Raw genomic sequence first — 20,767 nt, 5'->3', positions numbered from 1 at the left:
TTCAGGTTGTACTTCCCGAGGACTCTAAGGAAGTGTAGCCGCTGCTGAGCCTTCTTGATGATTGATGTGGTGTTGACTGTCCAGGAGAAGTCATTAGAGATGTGGACTCCAAGGTACCTGAAGGTGTGGACCCTCTCTACACGCTCGCCGTTGATGTAGAGGGGGGCAGGGTCGGTGCTGCTCCTCCTGAAGTCGACGATGATCTCTCTGGTCTTGCTGGTGTTGAGAGCGAGGTTGTTCTCCGAAGACCAGGCCGTCAGCTTCAGGACCTCCTCTCTGTAGGAAGCCTCGTCACCCCTGGAGATGAGCCCGACCACTGTGGTATCGTCGGCGAACTTGACGGTAAGGTTGTCACTGTGGGCCGGACTGCAGTCATGGGTGTAAAGGCAGTAGAGGAGGGGGCTCAGCACACAGCCCTGTGGGGAGCCGATGCTCAGCGTGCGGGAGGATGAGAGGTGCGGGCCAAGTCTCACATTCTGGGGTCGGTCCGTTAGGAAGTCCCTTATCCAGGCGTTTGTGAGAGGGGGGAGGCCAAGAGTGTCCAGTTTATTGCAGAGTCTGTCCGGGATTATTGTATTGAAGGCAGAGCTATAGTCCACAGAGAGCATCCGGACGTAGCTCTGCTGCTGCTCCAGGTGGTTCAGAGCAGAGTGGAGAGCAACAGCGATGGCGTCCTCTGTGGACCTGTTCGCCCGGTATGCGAACTGGTGGGGGTCGAAGTCTGGAGGGATATGGTCCTTGATGTGCTGGAGAACAAGTCGCTCGAAGCACTTCATGATTACCGGATAACACGTGGCTTGGCATTGTCTTGCTGAAATAAGCAGGGGCGTCCATGGTAACGTTGCTTGGATGGCAACATATGTTGCTCCAAAACCTGAAGTGGTGACCCTCGCCCCATCCTTGTTTGTGAATGACTGAGTATTTCATGGAATCTACTTTTATTCCCAATCATGGCACCCACCTGTTCCCAATTTGCCTGTTCACCTGTGGCCTGTTCCAAATAAGTGTTTGATGAGCATTCCTCAACTTTATCAGTATTTATTGTCACCTTTCCCAACTTCTTTGTCACGTGTTGCTGGCATCAAATTCTAAAGTTAATGATTATTTGCACACAAAAAAAAAAGTTTATCAGTTTGAACATCAAATATGTTGTCTTTGTAGCATATTCAACTGAATATGGGTTGAAAATGATTTGCAAATCATTGTATTCCATTTATATTTACATCTAACACAATTTCCCAACTCATATGGAAACGGGGTTTGTAGATTCGAAATCTATTAAATTATCTTGATTTACCACGATTCTCGATTCAAACCGATGTTAGCAATATATTATTTAGTGTATAAATTACAGTACAAGAGCTTCTTTGGCTGCTGACGTAATGGCGCCAAGATTATCTAAAACAAACTTTTAAAAAATATATTATTGAAAGTTTTTGATCGATTCAGAATCACAATGAATAAGAATCACAATTCGGATGCATATCGACTTTTTTTTTTTACCCATCCTTACTAAATTTAGTCAGTGCTCTCTAATTAATGAATACGAGTTCTCGTCAATCATCCACGGCTTCATTGGCAAGTTGCCAGAATATTGATGAGGCAAGCATAAAATAATAGCATAGCCCCCTGCCAGCTCTTCTACTTATTGTATTCTCCTCATCTGCCATCATCCTTTTTATAGCTGCAAGATAAAGAATGATCCTCACAATGGATGAGCGCAATGCCCCCTTCAGGGACTGCTGTTGTCACTTTTTTAGCAGCACAGGATTGGGCCATCATGTGCTGCTAAAGAAGTCTTTATGGAAGTCCACCAACATTATAAACTGTTATCCTCTTTTCTGTTGCATCAGGTGACGTGTTACTCTCTTCCAACTACTTTTTATAAGTAAACACAATACCTCCTCCATGGTGACTTAATTTAATTTGTGTGCGTGTGCGCGCGCGTGTGTGTGTGTGTGTGTGTGTATGTATACGTGTGTGTGTGTATGAATGTATGTATATGTGTGTGTGTGTATATGTACATGTACATATGTACATATACGTGTATATGTACATATGTACATATACACTGTACGTGTATATGTGTTTATTGGTGTATATATATACAGGCCTCGAATTTTTACTTTTTAAGGTTGAGGCAGGATATATATATATATATATATATATATATATATATATATATATATATATATATATATATATATATATATATATATATATATATATATATATATATATATATAAAATCTTGTATGAGATCTAGGGCTGCCAATTTTGGCCAAAGTAATAATTACGATTATTGTTATCAATATTGAAATCATGATTACTGATTATGTAAAGCAGTGTTGGGGTGTGAACGTAATACCATCATGTCATTTGTAATGTCTAATAAAAAGACTATGGATAAACGTTATCCATATATTTATAGACAAATATTAGTTTTTTTTAATTCTTTAATAACATCAACTTGTCAGCTTGTTGTCATTACATGATGCCTTTATCTCTTTTTTTACATTTTGATAGTTTTTTTTGTGTGTGTGTTTTTTAAGTTATGTACATCATGTAGATGATTTATCGGGACGGATCCATTATGAGTTTGAGCAGAAATATGTTGTATAAGAATTAACTATACACAATAAAACATTAACAAACTGATGTATCACATGAATGATTTTTGAAGTGACATGAAAAAAAACACAATTAATGCAAATAAAACCTGCTGTTTATTATTATACATATATATATATGTATGTATATATATATATATATATATATATATATATATATATATATATATATATATATATATATATATACTGCCTCCAATCCGGTGGCTTACTGTACATCATCGCAATAACCGGTTTTGGCAGCACTGCTCCGGTCTTTTTTCGGCAGCCAGTTAATAGTATGCAAAAAATAAACTATATATACATATATATGTGTGTATATATGTATGTATATACAAATATATGTGTGTATATATGTATGTATATATGTGTATATATACATATGTGTATGTATATATATATACAGGTATATAGGTGTATATACTGTGTGTATATATATATATATATATATAATATACTATATATATATATATATATATATATATATATATATATATATATATATATATATATATATATATATATATATATATATATAGGTGTGTATATGTAAATATGTATGTATATAAAGGTGTGTATATGTATGTATGTATATACAGGTGTGTATATGTATGTATGTATGTATAAGTGTATATGTGTGTGTATATATGGATGTGAATACATGTATGTGTGTATGTGTACATGTATTTATGTATGTGTATATGTATGTATGTGTGTGTATATATATATATATATATATGTATTTATGTTCATATATGAGTATATATATGTACTTATGTATGTGTATGTGTATATCAGTGAGAATAAATTAATTTAACATTACCGTATTTTCCGCACTATAAGGCGCACCGGATTATTAGCCGCACCTTCTATGAATTACATATTTCATAATTTTGTCCACCAATAAGCCGCCCCGGACTATAAGCCGCGCCTACGCTGCGCTAAAGTGAATGTCAAAAAAACGCTGCGCTAAAGTGAATGTCAAAAAAACAGTCAGATAGTTCAGTCAAACTTTAATAATATATTGAAAACCAGCGTTCTAACAACTCTGTCCCAAAATGTACGCAAATGTGCAATCACAAACATAGTAAAATTCAAAATGGTGTAGAGCAATAAATAGCAACATAATGTTGCTCGAACGTTAATGTCACAACACACAAAATAAACATAGCGCTCACCTTCTGAAGTTATTCTTCATTCGTAAATCCTTCGAATTCTTCGTCTTCGGTGTCCGAATTGAAAAGTTGCGCAAGCGTGGGATCCAAAAATGGCCGGCTCCGCCTCGTCGAAGTCATCGGATTCAGTGTCGCTGTTGTTGTGCAGCAGTTCTGTGAATCCTGCCTTCCGGAAAGCTCGGACCACAGTTGTGACCGAAACTATCTGCCCAGGCATTTACGATCCACTGGCAGATGTTGGCGTATGTCGACCGGCGCTATCTGCCCGTCTTAGTGAAGGTGTGTTCGCCTTCGGAGCTGTGTGAAAAAAGCCACCCGGCCTCTTCGCGTAAACTTCCCTTAACCACTCGCTCATCTTTTCTTCATCCATCCATCCCTTCGAGTTAGCTTTTATGATGACGCCGGCTGGAAAGGTGTCTTTTGGCAAGGTCTTCCTTTTGAATATCATCATGGGTGGAAGTTAGCATGGCAAGCTAGAACCACAGTGAAGGATGACTTCTCATTCCCTGTGGTGCGAATATTCACCGTACGTGCTCCCGTTCCACAGTGCGGTTCACAGGAATATCAGCTGTGAAATACGGTAGTAATCCGTGTGCGGATGGAGAGATTGCGTCTTTTTATGAACCGGATCGCTTAGTAGGAGCCATTTTGTGGTCTTTACAGATGTAAACAGGAAATGAAACGTACGGTGATATCCGCGCGTTTTTTCTTCTTCTTCCGGGGGCGGGTGAAGCGCTTCCTGTTCTATGGGGGCGGGTGCTTTCCTTGGCGGTTGCTTGCGTAGAAGAAGAAGCGCTTCCTGTTCTACCGGGAAAAAAGATGGCGGCTGTTTACCGAAGTTGCGAGACCGAAACTTTATGAAAATGAATCGTAATAAAGCGCACCGGGTTATAAGGCGCACTGTCAGCTTTTGAGAAAAATTATGGTTTTTAGGTGCGCCTTATAGTGCGGAAAATACGGTACACATATTTCCTGAGTTTTTTAAATGACGTGAACAAACAAAATCGATTTTACGATAATAAAAAATATTGATCTATTTACTGTAGTATCAACCGTATACAAATATGATTAAAGATGGGAATTGATACGATTTTTCCGGTTCCGAATCCATTTTCGATTCTGCTTATAGTTTAAAGTTAACATTAACTTACAAAGCCAAAAGTGAGGTCTTAAGAGGCACATAGGTGAAAAAGACTGGAAAATAGATTTTTTTTTAAATAAATAAATTCTGTAGAATTTAACAAAATAAAATGTGTGGAAACGACACCATTTTTTAAAAGTTTTAAGAATCTTTGTCATCTACCTAGAAAATATACCGTGCAAAGGTTTGTTTAGATTTACAAGGTGAAACTAATATAATGACATATTTCAAATGTTGATGTTTATTGCTTACAGCTCATTAAAAGTAGCGCCGTTGCGTTTTTTTTAGTAAAATCTCGGCAAACTTCGATGCGCTTTTTTCCTCCCAGGAACACGCCATGTTGCTGACGTCACTACGCACGATGAGTGATGACGTCATCCCCACCCGGAAGAACCATTAAGAGAAAGCGGTTCCAAGGAATTGATACACAGTTCCGAACAAGAACCAGCTTTTTATTCCCATCCCTTTGTATGATACTTGGTATGTTTAGGCCACCTACTCAGTGGACTTGTGGTTAGAGTGTCCGCCCTGAGATCGGTAGGTTGTGAGTAGAGATGTCCGATAATGGCTTTTTTGCCGATATTCCGATATTGTCCAACTCTTAATTACCGATTCCGATATCAACCGATACCGATATATACAGTCGTGGAATGAACACATTATTATGCCTAATTTTGTTGTGATGCCCCGCTGGATGCATTAAACAATGTAACAAGGTTTTCCAAAATAAATCAACTCAAGTTATGGAAAAAAATGCCAACATGGCACTGCCATATTTATTATTGAAGTCACAAAGTGCATTATTTTTTTTAACATGCCTCAAAACAGCAGCTTGGAATTTGGGATATGCTCTCCCTGAGAGAGCATGAGGAGGTTGAGGTGGGCGGGGTTCGTGGGGGCGGGGTTGAGGTGGTGGGGGGGGGGGGTTGCGGGGGTTGTATATTGTAGCGTCCCGGAAGAGTTAGTGCTGCAAGGGGTTCTGGGTATTTGTTCTGTTGTGTTTATGTTGTGTTACGGTGCGGATGTTCTCCCGAAATGTGTTTGTCATTCTTGTTTGGTGTGGGTTCACAGTGTAGCGCATATTTGTAACATTGTTAAAGTTGTTTATACGGCCACCCTCGGTGTGACCTGTATGGCTGTTGACCAAGTATGATTTGCATTCACTTGTGTGTGTGAAAAGCAGTAGATATTATGTGACTGGGCCGGCACGCTAATGCAGTGCCTTTTAAGGCACGCCCCCAAAATTGCTGTCTGGGTGGCAACCGGGAGAAATTCGGTAGAATGGTTTCTCCGGGAGATTTTCGGGAGCGGCACTGAAATTCAGGAGTCTCCCGGTAAAATCGGGAGGGTTGGCAAGTATGACTGGGAGATGCAACTGCTCTGTACTTCTCCCTACGTCCGTGTACCACTCCGTACAGTGGCGTTTTAAAAAGTCATACATTTTACTTTTGGAAACCGATACCGATAATTTCTGATATTACATTTTAAAGCATTTATCGGCGGATAATGTCGGCAGTCCGATATTATCGGACATCTATAGTTGTGAGTTCAAACCCCGGTCGAGTCATACCAAAGACTATAAAAATGGGACCCATTACCTCCCTGCTTGGCACTCAGCATCAAGGGTTGGAAATGGGGGTTAAATCACCAAAAATGATTCCCGGGCGCGGTCACCGCTGCTGCCCACTGCTCCCCTCATCTCTCAGGGAGTGAACAAGGGGATGGGTCAAAAGCAGAGGACAAATTTCACCACACCTAGTGTGTGTGTGACAATCATTGGTACTTTAACTTTAACTTTACATTCAAGAGCTCTCGTGTCATCATGACAGTGCGGAAATATGATCATATCACACCAATTCTCAAATCCCTTCACTGGCTTCCTGTTCCACTCAGGATTGAATACAAAGTCTCCCTACTAACCCACCGTGCCTCCATGGAAATTCCCCCCTCTACCTCAAAGAACTGCTCACCCCCAAATCCTCCACACGACACCTCCGCTCCGGACAGGCTAAACTCCTCCAACCTCCGAGGACAAATCTACGAACAATGGGAGACCAGGCTTTCTGCTCCGCCGCTCCAAGTCTGTGGAAATAATAAATAATAATAATACATTTTATTTATAAGGCGCCTTTCTGGGCACTCAAGGACACCGTACAAAATCAAAACATTGAAATCAAATTGGATAAAAACAACAATACTAACAACAACAAAGATAGAGAAGTAAAGATGATTACAATGAATAAGCAGTCAGGAATAGGTGTGTTTTGAGTCTTGATTTGAAGAGGGATATTGAATCTAAGTTGCAAAGGTTTGGTGGTAAAGAGTTCGAAAGATGTGGGGCAGAGCGGCTGAAAGCTCTGGCACCCATGGTGGACACTTTAAATAAAGGGACAGTGAGATGGATGGATGAAGAGGATCTTAGGGAACGTGAGGGCGTGGCGACATGGATCAGGTCAGAGAGATAAGATGGAGAGAGGTTATGCATGGCTTTGAAAGTGAGGAGAATTATTTTAAAGTGGATATGATGTTTGATGGGTAGCCAGTGGAGTTGCTGCAGAACAGGGGTGATGTGCTGGATTGAAGGGGTTCTGGTGATTATCCGGGCTGCAGAGTTCTGGAGAAGCTGGAGTTTGTGAAGTGACTTGTGAGGGAGACCAAACAGGAGAGAGTTGCAGTAGTCCAGGTGAGAGTGGACTAGTATGGCAGCAGTATGTGGGGTAAGTGATGGGCGAAGACGATTAATGTTCCGAAGATGAAAATAAGCAGACTGGGTAATGCTGTTTATGTGGTCAGGGAAAGCTCTCCCTGACCACCTGAGGGCACCACAGACTGTGGATGCTTCTTTTTTAAAAAAGCCTTTTTTTTTAGATGCATGCATACTAGTTCGAGCTATTTGGCTGTTCTAGTTTTTATTTTTATTTTTTTTTTATTATCTTTTTATTGTTATTTTTTTTAATACACTCTAGTACTTTGAGGTTGTTTACTCAATGTAAAGTGCTTTTTACAAATAAAATCTATTATTATTATTATTATTATTATTATCCTGCGGTGTGCAGTGTAGCATGTTTAGCCAGTGCTCCAGTGATAATAGTACTTGAAAGATTGATAGTTTATATGCCACCACCATGGAGGTGAGGATTACTGACTTAAAACTGCCTGTGCACTGTTGGGATGCTGGCGAGGATGCGACATTGAGTTTTTTGGCTTGTCGCTGTCAAATTTCCTGGACACAGCTTGAATGCGTCACAATATGACGAGGGTATTTTAAGTTCTGTCGTCAACCTATCATATATATCATTTCTTTTGCGCAACCCTAGTCTGTGCGTGTGAAAAAGAGGCACTCTGACCCCGTGTCTCATATTCACGTCTTGCCTGCTGAAGCACCTCGTCATGTGATTGACAACCTGGCCGGGATAATGCACTTATCTAATGTACTGGCCCACGGAATGCTGGGTAAACACTTTTCACCGGCCTGTCAGTGTCACCTTGATGTCCATCCCTCTTTTGGCTTACGGCCCCGCCCCCTTTTTCCTGGTCCAGCTCCGCTGCGTTTCCTCAGTTTTAATGTCACGGTCGGAAATACGAGGACGCCGTCTTCTGCGGTCGCGTGCTGGAGGAAGTGAGCATCGACCGTGACGTGGAAGTGACGGACAGATGGCAGGGAGGCGCTAGTTTGGGGCGACCGTCAGCCCGCTCGGCGGGAGACGGAACAGAACACGACTTGGCACGGATCGTCATTCTTCAGCCGTGATGCGAGATGTCGCTACATTCTTTCTGTCTCGCCGTGTGTTCCTCGGTTTCCGCACATATCGCTATGAGTGCCGCCGATTAGCGCGTCAGCCTTACAGTCGGTGCCCCTCAGGGCGGCCCCAGTTGACCTCTGACCCCACACGACCCCATGAGCAGTGGACATGCGTCAGCAGGGACATTTTTAGTAACTTCACTTAGTTTGCTGCTAAAGGAAGATGTTTATATTCATGCTATGAGTCTTAGAGAGGATAGACAACATGTTTTAAATGTTTTAAGAAGTACAGCTGCAGTTTAAGTGTATATAATTTATACATGAGGTAGTTCTACAGCAGTGTTTTTCAACCTTTTTTGAGCCAAGGCACATTTTTTTGCGTTGAAAAAATGCGGAGGCACACCACCAGCAGAAATCATTAAAAAACGAAACTCAGTTGACAGTAAAAAGTCGTTGTCGCAATTGTTGGATATGACTTTAAAGCATAACCAAGCATGCATCACTATAGCTCTTGTCTCAAAGTAGGTGTACTGTCACCACCTGTCACATCACGTCGTGACTTATTTGGAGTTATTTGCTGTTTTCCTGTGTGTAGAGTTTTAGTTCCTGTCTTGCGCTCCTATTTTGGTGGCTTTTTCTCTTTTTTTGGTGTTTTCCTGTAGCAGTTTCATGTCTTCCTTTGAGCGATATTTCCCGCATCTACTTTGTTTTTATCCTTCTTCGTGGGGACATTGTCGATTGTCATGTCATGTTCGGATGTACATTGTGGACGCCATCTTTGCTCCACAGTAAGTCTTTGCTGTCGTCCAGCATTCTGTTTTTGTTTACTTTGTAGCCAGTTCAGTTTTAGTTTTGTTCCGCATAGCCTTCACTAAGCTTCAATGCCTTTTATTAGGGGCACTTACCTTTTGTTTATTTTTTGTTCAAGCATTAAATACATTTTTACCTGCACACTGCCGCCTGCTGTTTCCGACATCTACAAAGCAATTAGCTACCGGCTGCCACCTACTGATATGGAAGAGTATTACACGGTTACTCTACCGAGCTCTAGACAGCACCGACACTCAACCATAACACATAATTTGCAGACTATAATTACTGGTTTGCAAAAAATATTTTTAACCCAGATCATCTCCCACGGCACACCAGACTGTATCTCACGGCACACTAGTGTGCCGCGGCACAGTGGTTGAAAAACACTGTTCTACAGTATACATGCAGGACATATGAAATACTGTAACAACAAGGTTGAATTGATGAATTAAAGGGGAACTTCACTGTTTTTATCATTTTGCCTATCATTCACAATCGTTATGAAAGGCATGACGAAGGATGGTATTTTTTGCATTCTAAATATTAAATAAATGCCATCAAAAGTCAGCTTACAATGGAGAAACATCCAAACACCTCCATTAGGGTTTTATATACCGTATTTTCCCATCTATAAGGCTCACTTAAAATCCTTTTTTTTCCCTCAAAACTCGACAGTGCGCCTTATAACCCGGTGCGCCTAATGTATGGAATAATTCTGGTTTTGCTTACCGACCTCGAAGCAATTTCATTTGTTACATGGTGTTATGATAAGTGTGACCAGTAGATGGCAGTCAAACATAAGAGATACGTGTAGACTGCACTATGATGGCGATATTGTCACATCGTGTTGGTGACGAACCCCAAGATGCAGAGATGGCGGCAGGTATTGAGCAGGAAAACATGATTTAATTTAACACTATAACCAAAAACAAACAAAAGGGTACAAACAAAAGGCGCGCACAAGGCGGAGAACAAACTTGGCTATGAACAAAAACTAGCACAAAGGCTAACTGTGGACAAGAAACAAAAACACTTACTGTGACACGAAGGAACTAACACTTACGTGGCAAGAAACGAGACTATGGCATGAGCAGAGTGAACAGAAGTAGACACAGCTACAACGACAAGTATAAAAAAGCAGATCTAAATAGCACCTGGCTGATTGACACCAGGTGTGGCCCGGTGCCAATCAGCCACAGCTGAGGGGAAAAAACACTCAGGGATACAAGCAGGAAATAAAGACAAAATAAGAGCGCTAACAGGAAATAAAGACAGACACAGAGGAAAAACTAAAACATGACCAAACTGTCAGGGACAAGCCTGACAGATATGACTCAAGTAAACAACACCAACATTGTATACGTTCCATTGAAAATATAGAACATTACACACGGCGCTCAAAAATCTATCAAAATGTTTTAGTACGACTTTGGTAAGCTATGAAGCCGCTCCGCTTGGTGGATTGTCGGCGCATTAAACATACAAGTATTATTATGGTGTGTGTATAAGGTAAGACATATTTTCTGCCGTTTTATTTCGCAATATTATGCAAAAGCAATTTTTCTTACCTTCTGGTACCTGCTGATCTGTATTTGAGATCTGCATATATCCTGAAAGATTGCCCGCGTCCGCCTTTGTAATATGCCTGTACATTATTCTTTAATTTTGGACCTCCAGATTGAGCATATTCTCTCAACAAGATTAAATTAAGTCTGAAAACCTTTGATTAGTTGACTCCATGTCTGTCGCCACCAAATACGATCCGCCTTGAAGACGGAGTATTTTATTTTGAAAGTAATCCAGATTTTGTGTTTGTGCATGACTTCCTGTCCAACACGGGCAGATTTTAGCTAAATTGAACGGATTTGTTGCGGTGTCCGGCAAAAATAGAAGTTCTGCGTATATTTACTGCTGGAATGCGGAATGTCCGCATGTCTGTGACGTTCCGTGGGTGTTCGTGTGCGGGTGTTCCGCATTCATTGGAAATTCGGGATAACATATGGACAATGATAACTCAGCGGGCACAAGACGTTGATACGTTGATTATACATACATGTCCTTTAAAACTGACTTTGAAACAAGGTTGCAAAATAGTTGTATTTGTAAATTGAGACAACATGGGTGTTTAACGTTGGATCCACGTTGTTGGTAGGGAAATGACCAAATTTCAATGGTCATATCCACGTCACAACCTGACATTGAATAAACGTCAAAAAGCATGTTGTTTCAACATAGAGCTGGGTGATATGGCCTTTTTTTAATATCTCGATATTTTTAGGCCATATCGGGATACACGATACTGTATATATCTCTATATTTTGCCTTAGCCTTGAATGAACACTTGATGCATATAATCACAGCAGTATGATGATTCTATGTGTCTACATTAAAACATTCTTCTTCATACTGCATTAATATATGCTACTTTTAAACTTTCATGCAGAGAGGGAAATCACAATTAAGTCAATTTAGCAAAACTGTATTTATTAAACAGTTGCTTCAGCATTTAGTTGGTGTGGCACCGAACGGAGATGTTGACATGTAAAGACATATTCCCGCTTGAAGCCAAACCACCGTCAGACGATGGACCCCGTGCTGTTTTCTTGGGAATTAATTATTCCTCCATTTGTTACCAGATTTGCACCTTCTTTCTCTCGTATTACCACTCAAACCACACCGTTAGCTGTTAGTATCACAGCTAACGTTACCATGTCGCATGCAGTTTAATGCCCCGCAGTTAAAAGCAACTGCGTGAGAACGTATACTCGAATATCACGATATAGTCATTTTCTATATCGCACAGAGACAAACTCGCGATATATCGAGTATATCGATATATCGCCCAGCCCTATTTCAACGTTGTATTTGTGTAGAATATTGATTGGGAAATGACCAAAATACAAAGGTCAAATCAACGTCAGAACCCGACATTGATTAAAACGTCGTCAAAAAGCATGTTGTTTCAACTTTATTTCTGTTGTAGAATATTGGTTGGGAAATGACCAAAATTCAATGGTCAAATCAACGTCACAACCTGACATTGAAAAAACATTGTCAAAAAGCATGTTGTTTCAACGTTGTGTTTGTGTTTTAGAATATTGGTTGGGAAATAACCAAAATTCAATGGTCAAATCAACGTCAGAACCTGACATTGAATAAACATTGTCAAATAGCATGTTGTTCCAACCATGTATTTATGTTTTAAAATATTAATGGGAAAATGACCGAAATCCAATGGTCAAATCAACGTCAGAACCTGACATTGAATAAACGTTGTCAAAAATCATGTTGTTTCAACATTGTATTGGTTTTGTAGAATATTGGTTGGAAAATGACCAAATTTGAATGGTTAAATCAACGTCAGAACCCAACATTGATTAAACCTCGTCAAAAAGCATGTTGTTTCAACGTTGTATTTGTGTTGTAGAATATTGGTTGGAAAATGACCAAAATTCAATGGTCAAATCAACGTCACAACCTGACATTGAATAAACGTTGTCAAAAAGCATGTTGTTTCAACGTATTTGTTTTGTCTAATATTGGTTGGAAAATGACCAAATTTAATGGTTAAATCAATGTCACAACCTGACATTGAATAAACGTTGTCAAAAAGCATGTTGTTTCAACGTTGTATTTGTGTTGTAGAATATTGGTTGGAAAATGACCAAAATTCAATGGTCAAGTCAATGTCGCAAACTGACAGTGAATAAATGTTGTTCCAACGTTGTATTTGTGTTGTAGAATATTGGTTGGAAAATTACCAAAATTCAATGGTCAATTCAACGTCACAACCTGACATTGAATAAACGTTGTCAAAAATCATGATGTTTCAACGTTGTATTGGTTTTGTAAAATATTGGTTGGAAAATGACCAAATTTGAATGGTTAAATCAACGTCAGAACCCAACATTAATTAAACCTCGTCAAAAAGCATGTTGTTTCAACGTTGTATTTGTGTTGTAGAATATTGGTTGGAAAATGACCAAAATTCAATGGTCAAATCAACGTCACAACCTGACATTGAATAAACGTTGTCAAAAAGTATATTGTTTCAACGTATTTGTTTTGTCGAATATTGGTTGGAAAATGACCAAATTTTAATGGTTAAATCAATGTCACAACCTGACATTGAATAAACGTTGTCAAAAAGCATGTTGTTTCAACGTTGTATTTGTGTTGTAGAATATTGGTTGGAAAATGACCAAAATTCAATGGTCAAGTCAACGTCGCAAACTGACATTGAATAAACGTCAAAAAGCATGTTGTTTCAACGTTATATTTGTGTTTTAAAATATTGATGGGAAAATTACCAAAATTCAATGGTCAAATCAACGTCAGAACCTGACATTGAATAAACATTGTCAAATAGCATGTTGTTCCAACCATGTATTTATGTTTTAAAATATTAATGGGAAAATGACCGAAATTCAATGGTCAAATCAACGTCAGAACCTGACATTGAATAAACGTTGTCAAAAATCATGTTGTTTCTACGTTGTATTTGTTTTGTCTAATATTGGTTGGAAAATGACCAAATTTTAATGGTTAAATCAATGTCACAACCTGACATTGAATAAACGTTGTCAAAAAGCATGTTGTTTCAACGTTGTATTTGTGTTGTAGAATATTGGTTGGAAAATGACCAAAATTCAATGGTCAAGTCAATGTCGCAAACTGACAGTGAATAAATGTTGTTTCAATGTTGTATTTGTGTTGTAGAATATTGGTTGGAAAATTACCAAAATTCAATGGTCAATTCAACGTCACAACCTGACATTGAATAAACGTTGTCAAAAAGCATGTTGTTTCAACGTTGTATTGGTTTTGTAGAATATTGATTGGAAAATGACAACATTTTAATGGTTAAATCATCGTCAGAACACAACATTGATTAAACCTTGTCAAAAAGCATGTTGTGTCAACGTTGTATTTGTGTTGTAGAATATTGGTTGGAAAATGACCAAAATTCAATGGTCAAATCAACATCACAACCTGACATTGAATAAACGCTGTATTCGTGTTGTAAAATATTGATTGGAAAATGACCAAAATTCAATGGTCAAGTCAAACGTCGCAAACTGACAGTGAATAAACGTTGCATTTATGTTGTAGAATATTGGTTGGGAAATTACCAAAATTCAATGGTCGAATCAACGTCACAACCTGACATTGAATAAACGTTGTCAAAAAGCATGTTGTTTCAACGTTGTATTGGTTTTGTAGAATATTGGTTGGAAAATGATCAAAATTCAATGGTCAAATCAACGTCAGAACTTGACATTGAATAAACATTGTCAACAAGCATGTTGTTCCAACATTGTATTTATGTTTTAAAATATTGGTGGGAAAATGACCAAAATTCAATGGTCAAATCAACGTCAGAACCTGACATTGAATAAACGTCAAAAAGTATGTTGTTTCAACGTTATATTTTTGTTGTAGAATATTGGTTGGGAAATTACCAAAATTCAATGGTCAAATCAACGTCAGAACTTGACATTGAATAAACGTTGTCAAGAAGCATGTTGTTTCAACGTTGTATTTGTGTTGTACAATATTGGTTGGAAAATGACCAAAATTCAATGGTCAAATCAACGTCAGAACCTGACATTGAAGAAGTATTGTCAAAAAGCATGTTGTTTCAACGTTGTATTTGTGTTTTAGAATATTGGTTGGGAAATGACAAAAATTCAATGGTCAAATCAACGTCAGAACCTGACATTGATTAAACGACAAAAAGCATGTTGTTTCAACGTTGTATTTGTGTTGTATAATATTGGTTGGGAAATGACCAAAATTCAATGGTCAAATCAACGTCAGAACCTGACATTGAATAAACGTTGTATTTGTGTTGTAAAATATTGATTGGAAAAGTACCAAATTCAATGATCAAGTCAATGTCGCAAACTGACAACGAATAAACGTTTCAACGTTGTATTTGTGTTGTAAAATATTGATTGGAAAATGACCAAAATTCAATGGTCAAGTCAAACGTCGCAAACTGACAGTGAATAAACGTTGCATTTATGTTGTAGAATATTGGTTGGGAAATTACCAAAATTCAATGGTCGAATCAACGTCACAACCTGACATTGAATAAACGTTGTCAAAAAGCATGTTGTTTCAACGTTGTATTGGTTTTGTAGAATATTGGTTGGAAAATGATCAAAATTCAATGGTCAAATCAACGTCAGAACTTGACATTGAATAAACATTGTCAACAAGCATGTTGTTCCAACATTGTATTTATGTTTTAAAATATTGGTGGGAAAATGACCAAAATTCAATGGTCAAATCAACGTCAGAACCTGACATTGAATACACGTCAAAAAGTATGTTGTTTCAACGTTATATTTTTGTTGTAGAATATTGGTTGGGAAATGACAAAAATTCAATGGTCAAATCAACGTCAGAACCTGACATTGATTAAACGACAAAAAGCATGTTGTTTCAACGTTGTATTTGTGTTGTATAATATTGGTTGGGAAATGACCAAAATTCAATGGTCAAATCAACGTCAGAACCTGACATTGAATAAACGTTGTATTTGTGTTGTAAAATATTGATTGGAAAAGTACCAAATTCAATGATCAAGTCAATGTCGCAAACTGACAATGAATAAACGTTTCAACCTTGTATTTGTGTTGTAAAATATTTATTGGAAAATGACCAAAATTCAATGGTCAAGTCAATGTCGCAAACTGACAATGAATAAACGTTTCAACGTTGTATTTGTGTTGTAGAATATTGGTTGGGAAATGACCAAAATTCAATGTTCGAATCAACGTCACAACCTGACATTGAATAAACGTTGTCAAAAAGCATGTTGTTTCAACGTTGTATTGGTTTTGTAGAATATTGGTTGGAAAATGACCAAAATTCAACGTCACAACCTGACATTGAATAAATATTGTATTCGTGTTGTAAAATATTGATTGGAAAATGACCAAAATTCAATGGTCAAGTCAAACGTCGCAAACTGACAGTGAATAAACGTTGTTTCAACGTTGTATTTGTGTTGTAGAATATTGGTTTGGAAATGGCCAAAACTCAATGGTCAAATCAACGTCACAACCTGACATTGAATAAACGTTGTCAAAAAGTATGTTGTTTCAATATTGTATTTGTGTTGTAGAATATTGTTTGGAAAATGACCAAATTTTAATGGTTAAATCATCGTCAGAACCCAACATTGATTAAACCTCGTCAAAAAGCATGTTGTTTCAACGTTGTATTTGTGTTGTAGAACATTGGTTGGAAAATGACCAAAATTCAATGGTCAAGTCAATGTCGCAAACTGACAGTGAATAAACGTTGTTTCAACATTGTATTTGTGTTGTAGAATATTGGTTCGGAAATGACCAAATTTCAATGTTCGAATCAACGTCACAAACTGACATTGAATAAACGTTGTCAAAAAGCATGTTGTTTCAACGTTGTATTGGTTTTGTAGAATATTGGTTGGAAAATGACCAAAATTCAATGTTCGAATCAACGTCACAACCTGACATTGAATAAACGTTGTCAAAAAGCATGTTGTTTCAACGTTGTATTGGTTTTGTAGAATATTGGTTGGAAAATGACCAAAATTCAACGTCACAACCTGACATTGAATAAATGTTGTATTCGTGTTGTAAAATATTGATTGGAAAATGACCAAAATTCAATGGTCAAGTCAAACGTCGCAAACTGACAGTGAATAAACGTTGTTTCAACGTTGTATTTGTGTTGTAGAATATTGGTTTGGAAATGGCCAAAACTCAATGGTCAAATCAACGTCACAACCTGACATTGAATAAACGTTGTCAAAAAGTTTGTTGTTTCAATATTGTATTTGTGTTGTAGAATATTGTTTGGAAAATGACCAAATTTTAATGGTTAAATCATCGTCAGAACCCAACATAGATTAAACCTCGTCAAAAAGCATGTTGTTTCAACGTTGTATTTGTGTTGTAGAACATTGGTTGGAAAATGACCAAAATTCAATGGTCAAGTCAATGTCGCAAACTGACAGTGAATAAACGTTGTTTCAACATTGTATTTGTGTTGTAGAATATTGGTTCGGAAATTACCAAAATTCAATGTTCGAATCAACGTCACAACCTGACATTGAATAAACGTTGTCAAAAAGCATGTTGTTTCAATGTTGTATTTGTTTTGTAAAATATTGGTTGGAAAATGACCTAATTTTAATGGTTAGATCATTGTCAGAACCCAAAATGTGATTAAACGTCGTCAAAAAGCATGTTGTTTCAACGTTGTATTTGTGTTGTATAATATTGGTTGGGAAATGACTAAAATTCAATGGTCAAATCAACGTCAGAACCTGACATTGAATAAACCTTGTATTTGTGTTGTAGAATATTGATTGGAAAAGGACCAAATTCAATGGTCAAGTCAACGTCGCAAACTGACAATGAATAAACGTTTCAACGTTGTATTTGTGTTGTAGAATATTGGTTGGGAAATGACCAAAATTCAATGTTCGAATCAACGTCACAACCTGACATTGAATAAACGTTGTCAAAAAGCATGTTGTTTCAACGTTGTATTTGTGTTGTAGAATATTGGTTGGAAAATGACCACATTTGAATGGTTAGATCAACGTCAGAACCCAACATTGATTAAACGTCGTCAAAAAGCATGTTGTTTCAACGTTGTATTTGTGTTGCTCTGAGGACCTTATTCAACAAGTTCAAAGTTGTTTTAGTGTCTCGTGCCCGCTGGGATTAAACCTTGGACCTTTTCTGGTGCCGTTTGTGACCTCGTAGAAGCCATCAGCTGATGCAGGTGCACAGGTAACGGGTATGTGCAGATATTGCCAGGAACAAGCACCACACACACACACACACACGAGTGTGCAAGTTGTACAAGCAGATGCATCCACTGTTAGGGGCTCACTGAGGGAAAAATGTGGGGAGTGAGGGAGGAGGAGGGGTGGCTGGAGACAGAGAGGCAGGATGACTGAAATAGCGCAGGGAAGCTTGTGAGAAGGCGAGCGCAGCACAAACACAGAAAGCCAGAGCTTGTGTCGGGAGGTGGCACTCGCTTCATCAGCCGTAGGACGGTCGGTCACACGCCGGCACCACCAAAGAGGAGGAGGAGGAGAAGATGGGAAGATGCGTCGCATCGCTGCCACCTGACTCGGCACCTGCTAGCAGGCGGCAAGAACGCTGCTGAGATTATGCGCGGGACAGGAGGCTCCTGTGGATTCCTCATCTTTGGTGTCGACGGGACGAGCGCCGGCTGTGGCTGGACGGGAGGCGGCGGAGCTCGGAATTCTAAGGAGCTCACATTTTACTTCAGGCCCGAAGTGAAAGTCGGGAGCTGCCCCATGTGGCAGCAGTGCCCGCCGTACCTGTAGCCAGGTGGTGACCACGGCGGTGTAGTGTTGTGGCGGCAGCAGTGGCTCAGGACACTGAATGACCAGCGTGGCTGATGAAGGCCACCTGGATCCGCCTGCTGAAAAGAGCCAAGGGAGGTCACGTCAAGAGCTCCGATGCCTACGTAAGCACCCGTCTTCAAACTTGCTCTCGGTCCGCACGTGTTTGTGTGTACATAACATGTAGAACCAGCCCGGCCGCTGACCACGTCACGCCTCATTGGGAGGACTTGTTTTTGGTCAGGAAGACCAGGAAAGGATACTCGTGTGTGTGTGTGTGTGTGTGTGATGGCTGGGTATTTCTAATCAGGCAGCTATTTTTAACTCAGACCTGTGTCGGTGCACGGATTATGAAGAATAGTTAACACACCTGTCTACGTTTTTGCAAATCATTCTTCTTCAATCTCAGCTACATAAACTTGAAACACCCTTTTCTAAACATCTGTCATACTTGCCAACCTTGAGACCTCCGATTTTGGGAGGTGGGGTGGGGGGGGGGGGGGCGTGGTTAAGAAGGGTGGAGTATATTTACAGCTAGAATTCACCAAGTCAAGTATTTCATATATATATATATATATATATATAAGAAATACTTGACTTTCAGTGAATTCTAGCTATATATATATATTTATTATATATATATATATATATATATATATATATATATATATATATATATATATATATATATATATATATAAGAAAAATACTTGAATTTCAGTGTTCATTTATTTACACATATACACACACATATACACTCATCTACTCATTGTTGAGTTAAAGGGGAACATTATCACAATTTCAGAAGGGTTAAAACCATTAAAAATCAGTTCCCAGTGGCTTATTTTATTTTTCGAAGTTTTTTTCCAAATTTTACCCATCACGCAATATCTCTAAAAAAAGCTTCAAAGTGCCTGATTTTAACCATCGTTATATACACCCGTCCATTTTCCTGTGACGTCACACAGTGATGCCAATACAAACAAACATGGCGGATAGAACAGCAAGATATAGCAACATTAGCTCGGATTCAGACTCGGATTTCAGCGGCTTAAGCGATTCAACTGATTACGCATGTATTGAAACGGATGGTTGTAGTGTGGAGGCAGGTAGCGAAAACGAAATTGAAGAAGAAACTGAAGCTATTGAGCCATATCGGTTTGAACCGTATGCAAGCGAAACCGACGAAAACGACACGACAGCCAGCGACACGGGAGAAAGCCAGGACGAATTCGGCGATCGCCTTCTAACCAACGATTGGTATGTGTTTGTTTGGCATTAAAGGAAACTAACAACTATGAACTAGGTTTACAGCGTATGAAATACATTTGGCAACAACATGCACTTTGAGAGTGCAGACAGCCCATTTCAGGCGCGTTAAGAACATATATTTTTCCACGATTTCAGCACTCAGGTTAACCATACCTAAATAGACACAAAATACTGCATTACACAAGACTACCCGAATGTACTCGAATGATTGAAAAAAATAAATGTTTTTAAGCTAAATTATTGGTAACCACAGTTTATGTATAATAATTTACGTAAAACCGCGAGTAATGAATAAAGTTTTCATCAATTAATATATTCTGTAGACATACCCTCATCCGCTCTCTTTTCCTGAAAGCTGATCTGTCCAGTTTTGGAGTTGATGTCAGCATCTGCTTTGAGTGTCGCAGGATATCCACACATTCTTGCCATCTCTGTCGTAGCATAGCTTTTGTCGGTAAAGCGTGCGGAACAAACGACTGACCATTTCGTCGGCTTTCCCCACAGCCTCGTATTTTGAACAAATTTTGTCCAATTTCTTGCCACTTTCGCATCTTTGGGCCACTGGTGCAACTTGAATCCGTCCCTGTTCGTGTTGTTACACCCTCCGACAAC

At 38.9% G+C, this 20,767-nt stretch overlaps 1 protein-coding gene across 2 annotated transcripts in view; it reads left to right on the top strand.

The window, feature by feature from the left end:
* The window catches only part of cacnb2a (calcium channel, voltage-dependent, beta 2a), a 196,845-nt gene that overhangs the window by 104,564 nt on the left and 71,514 nt on the right, over positions 1 to 20,767 (top strand). The window contains exon 1 of one of the 2 annotated variants that reach the window (XM_061965777.1): positions 18,500 to 19,008. The exons of the other annotated variant lie outside the window; for it this stretch is intronic. Coding sequence (XP_061821761.1) covers positions 18,940 to 19,008 — 69 coding nt within the window. The 5' untranslated portion in view covers positions 18,500 to 18,939. Of the gene's footprint in view, positions 1 to 18,499; positions 19,009 to 20,767 lie in introns of those variants that run through there. 2 annotated transcript variants of the gene reach the window in all.

The sequence above is a fragment of the Nerophis lumbriciformis genome, linkage group LG07, assembly GCF_033978685.3.
Source record: "Nerophis lumbriciformis linkage group LG07, RoL_Nlum_v2.1, whole genome shotgun sequence".
NCBI classification, from domain to species: Eukaryota; Metazoa; Chordata; class Actinopteri; order Syngnathiformes; family Syngnathidae; genus Nerophis; species Nerophis lumbriciformis.
This window is presented reverse-complemented; position numbering and strand designations above follow the sequence as displayed.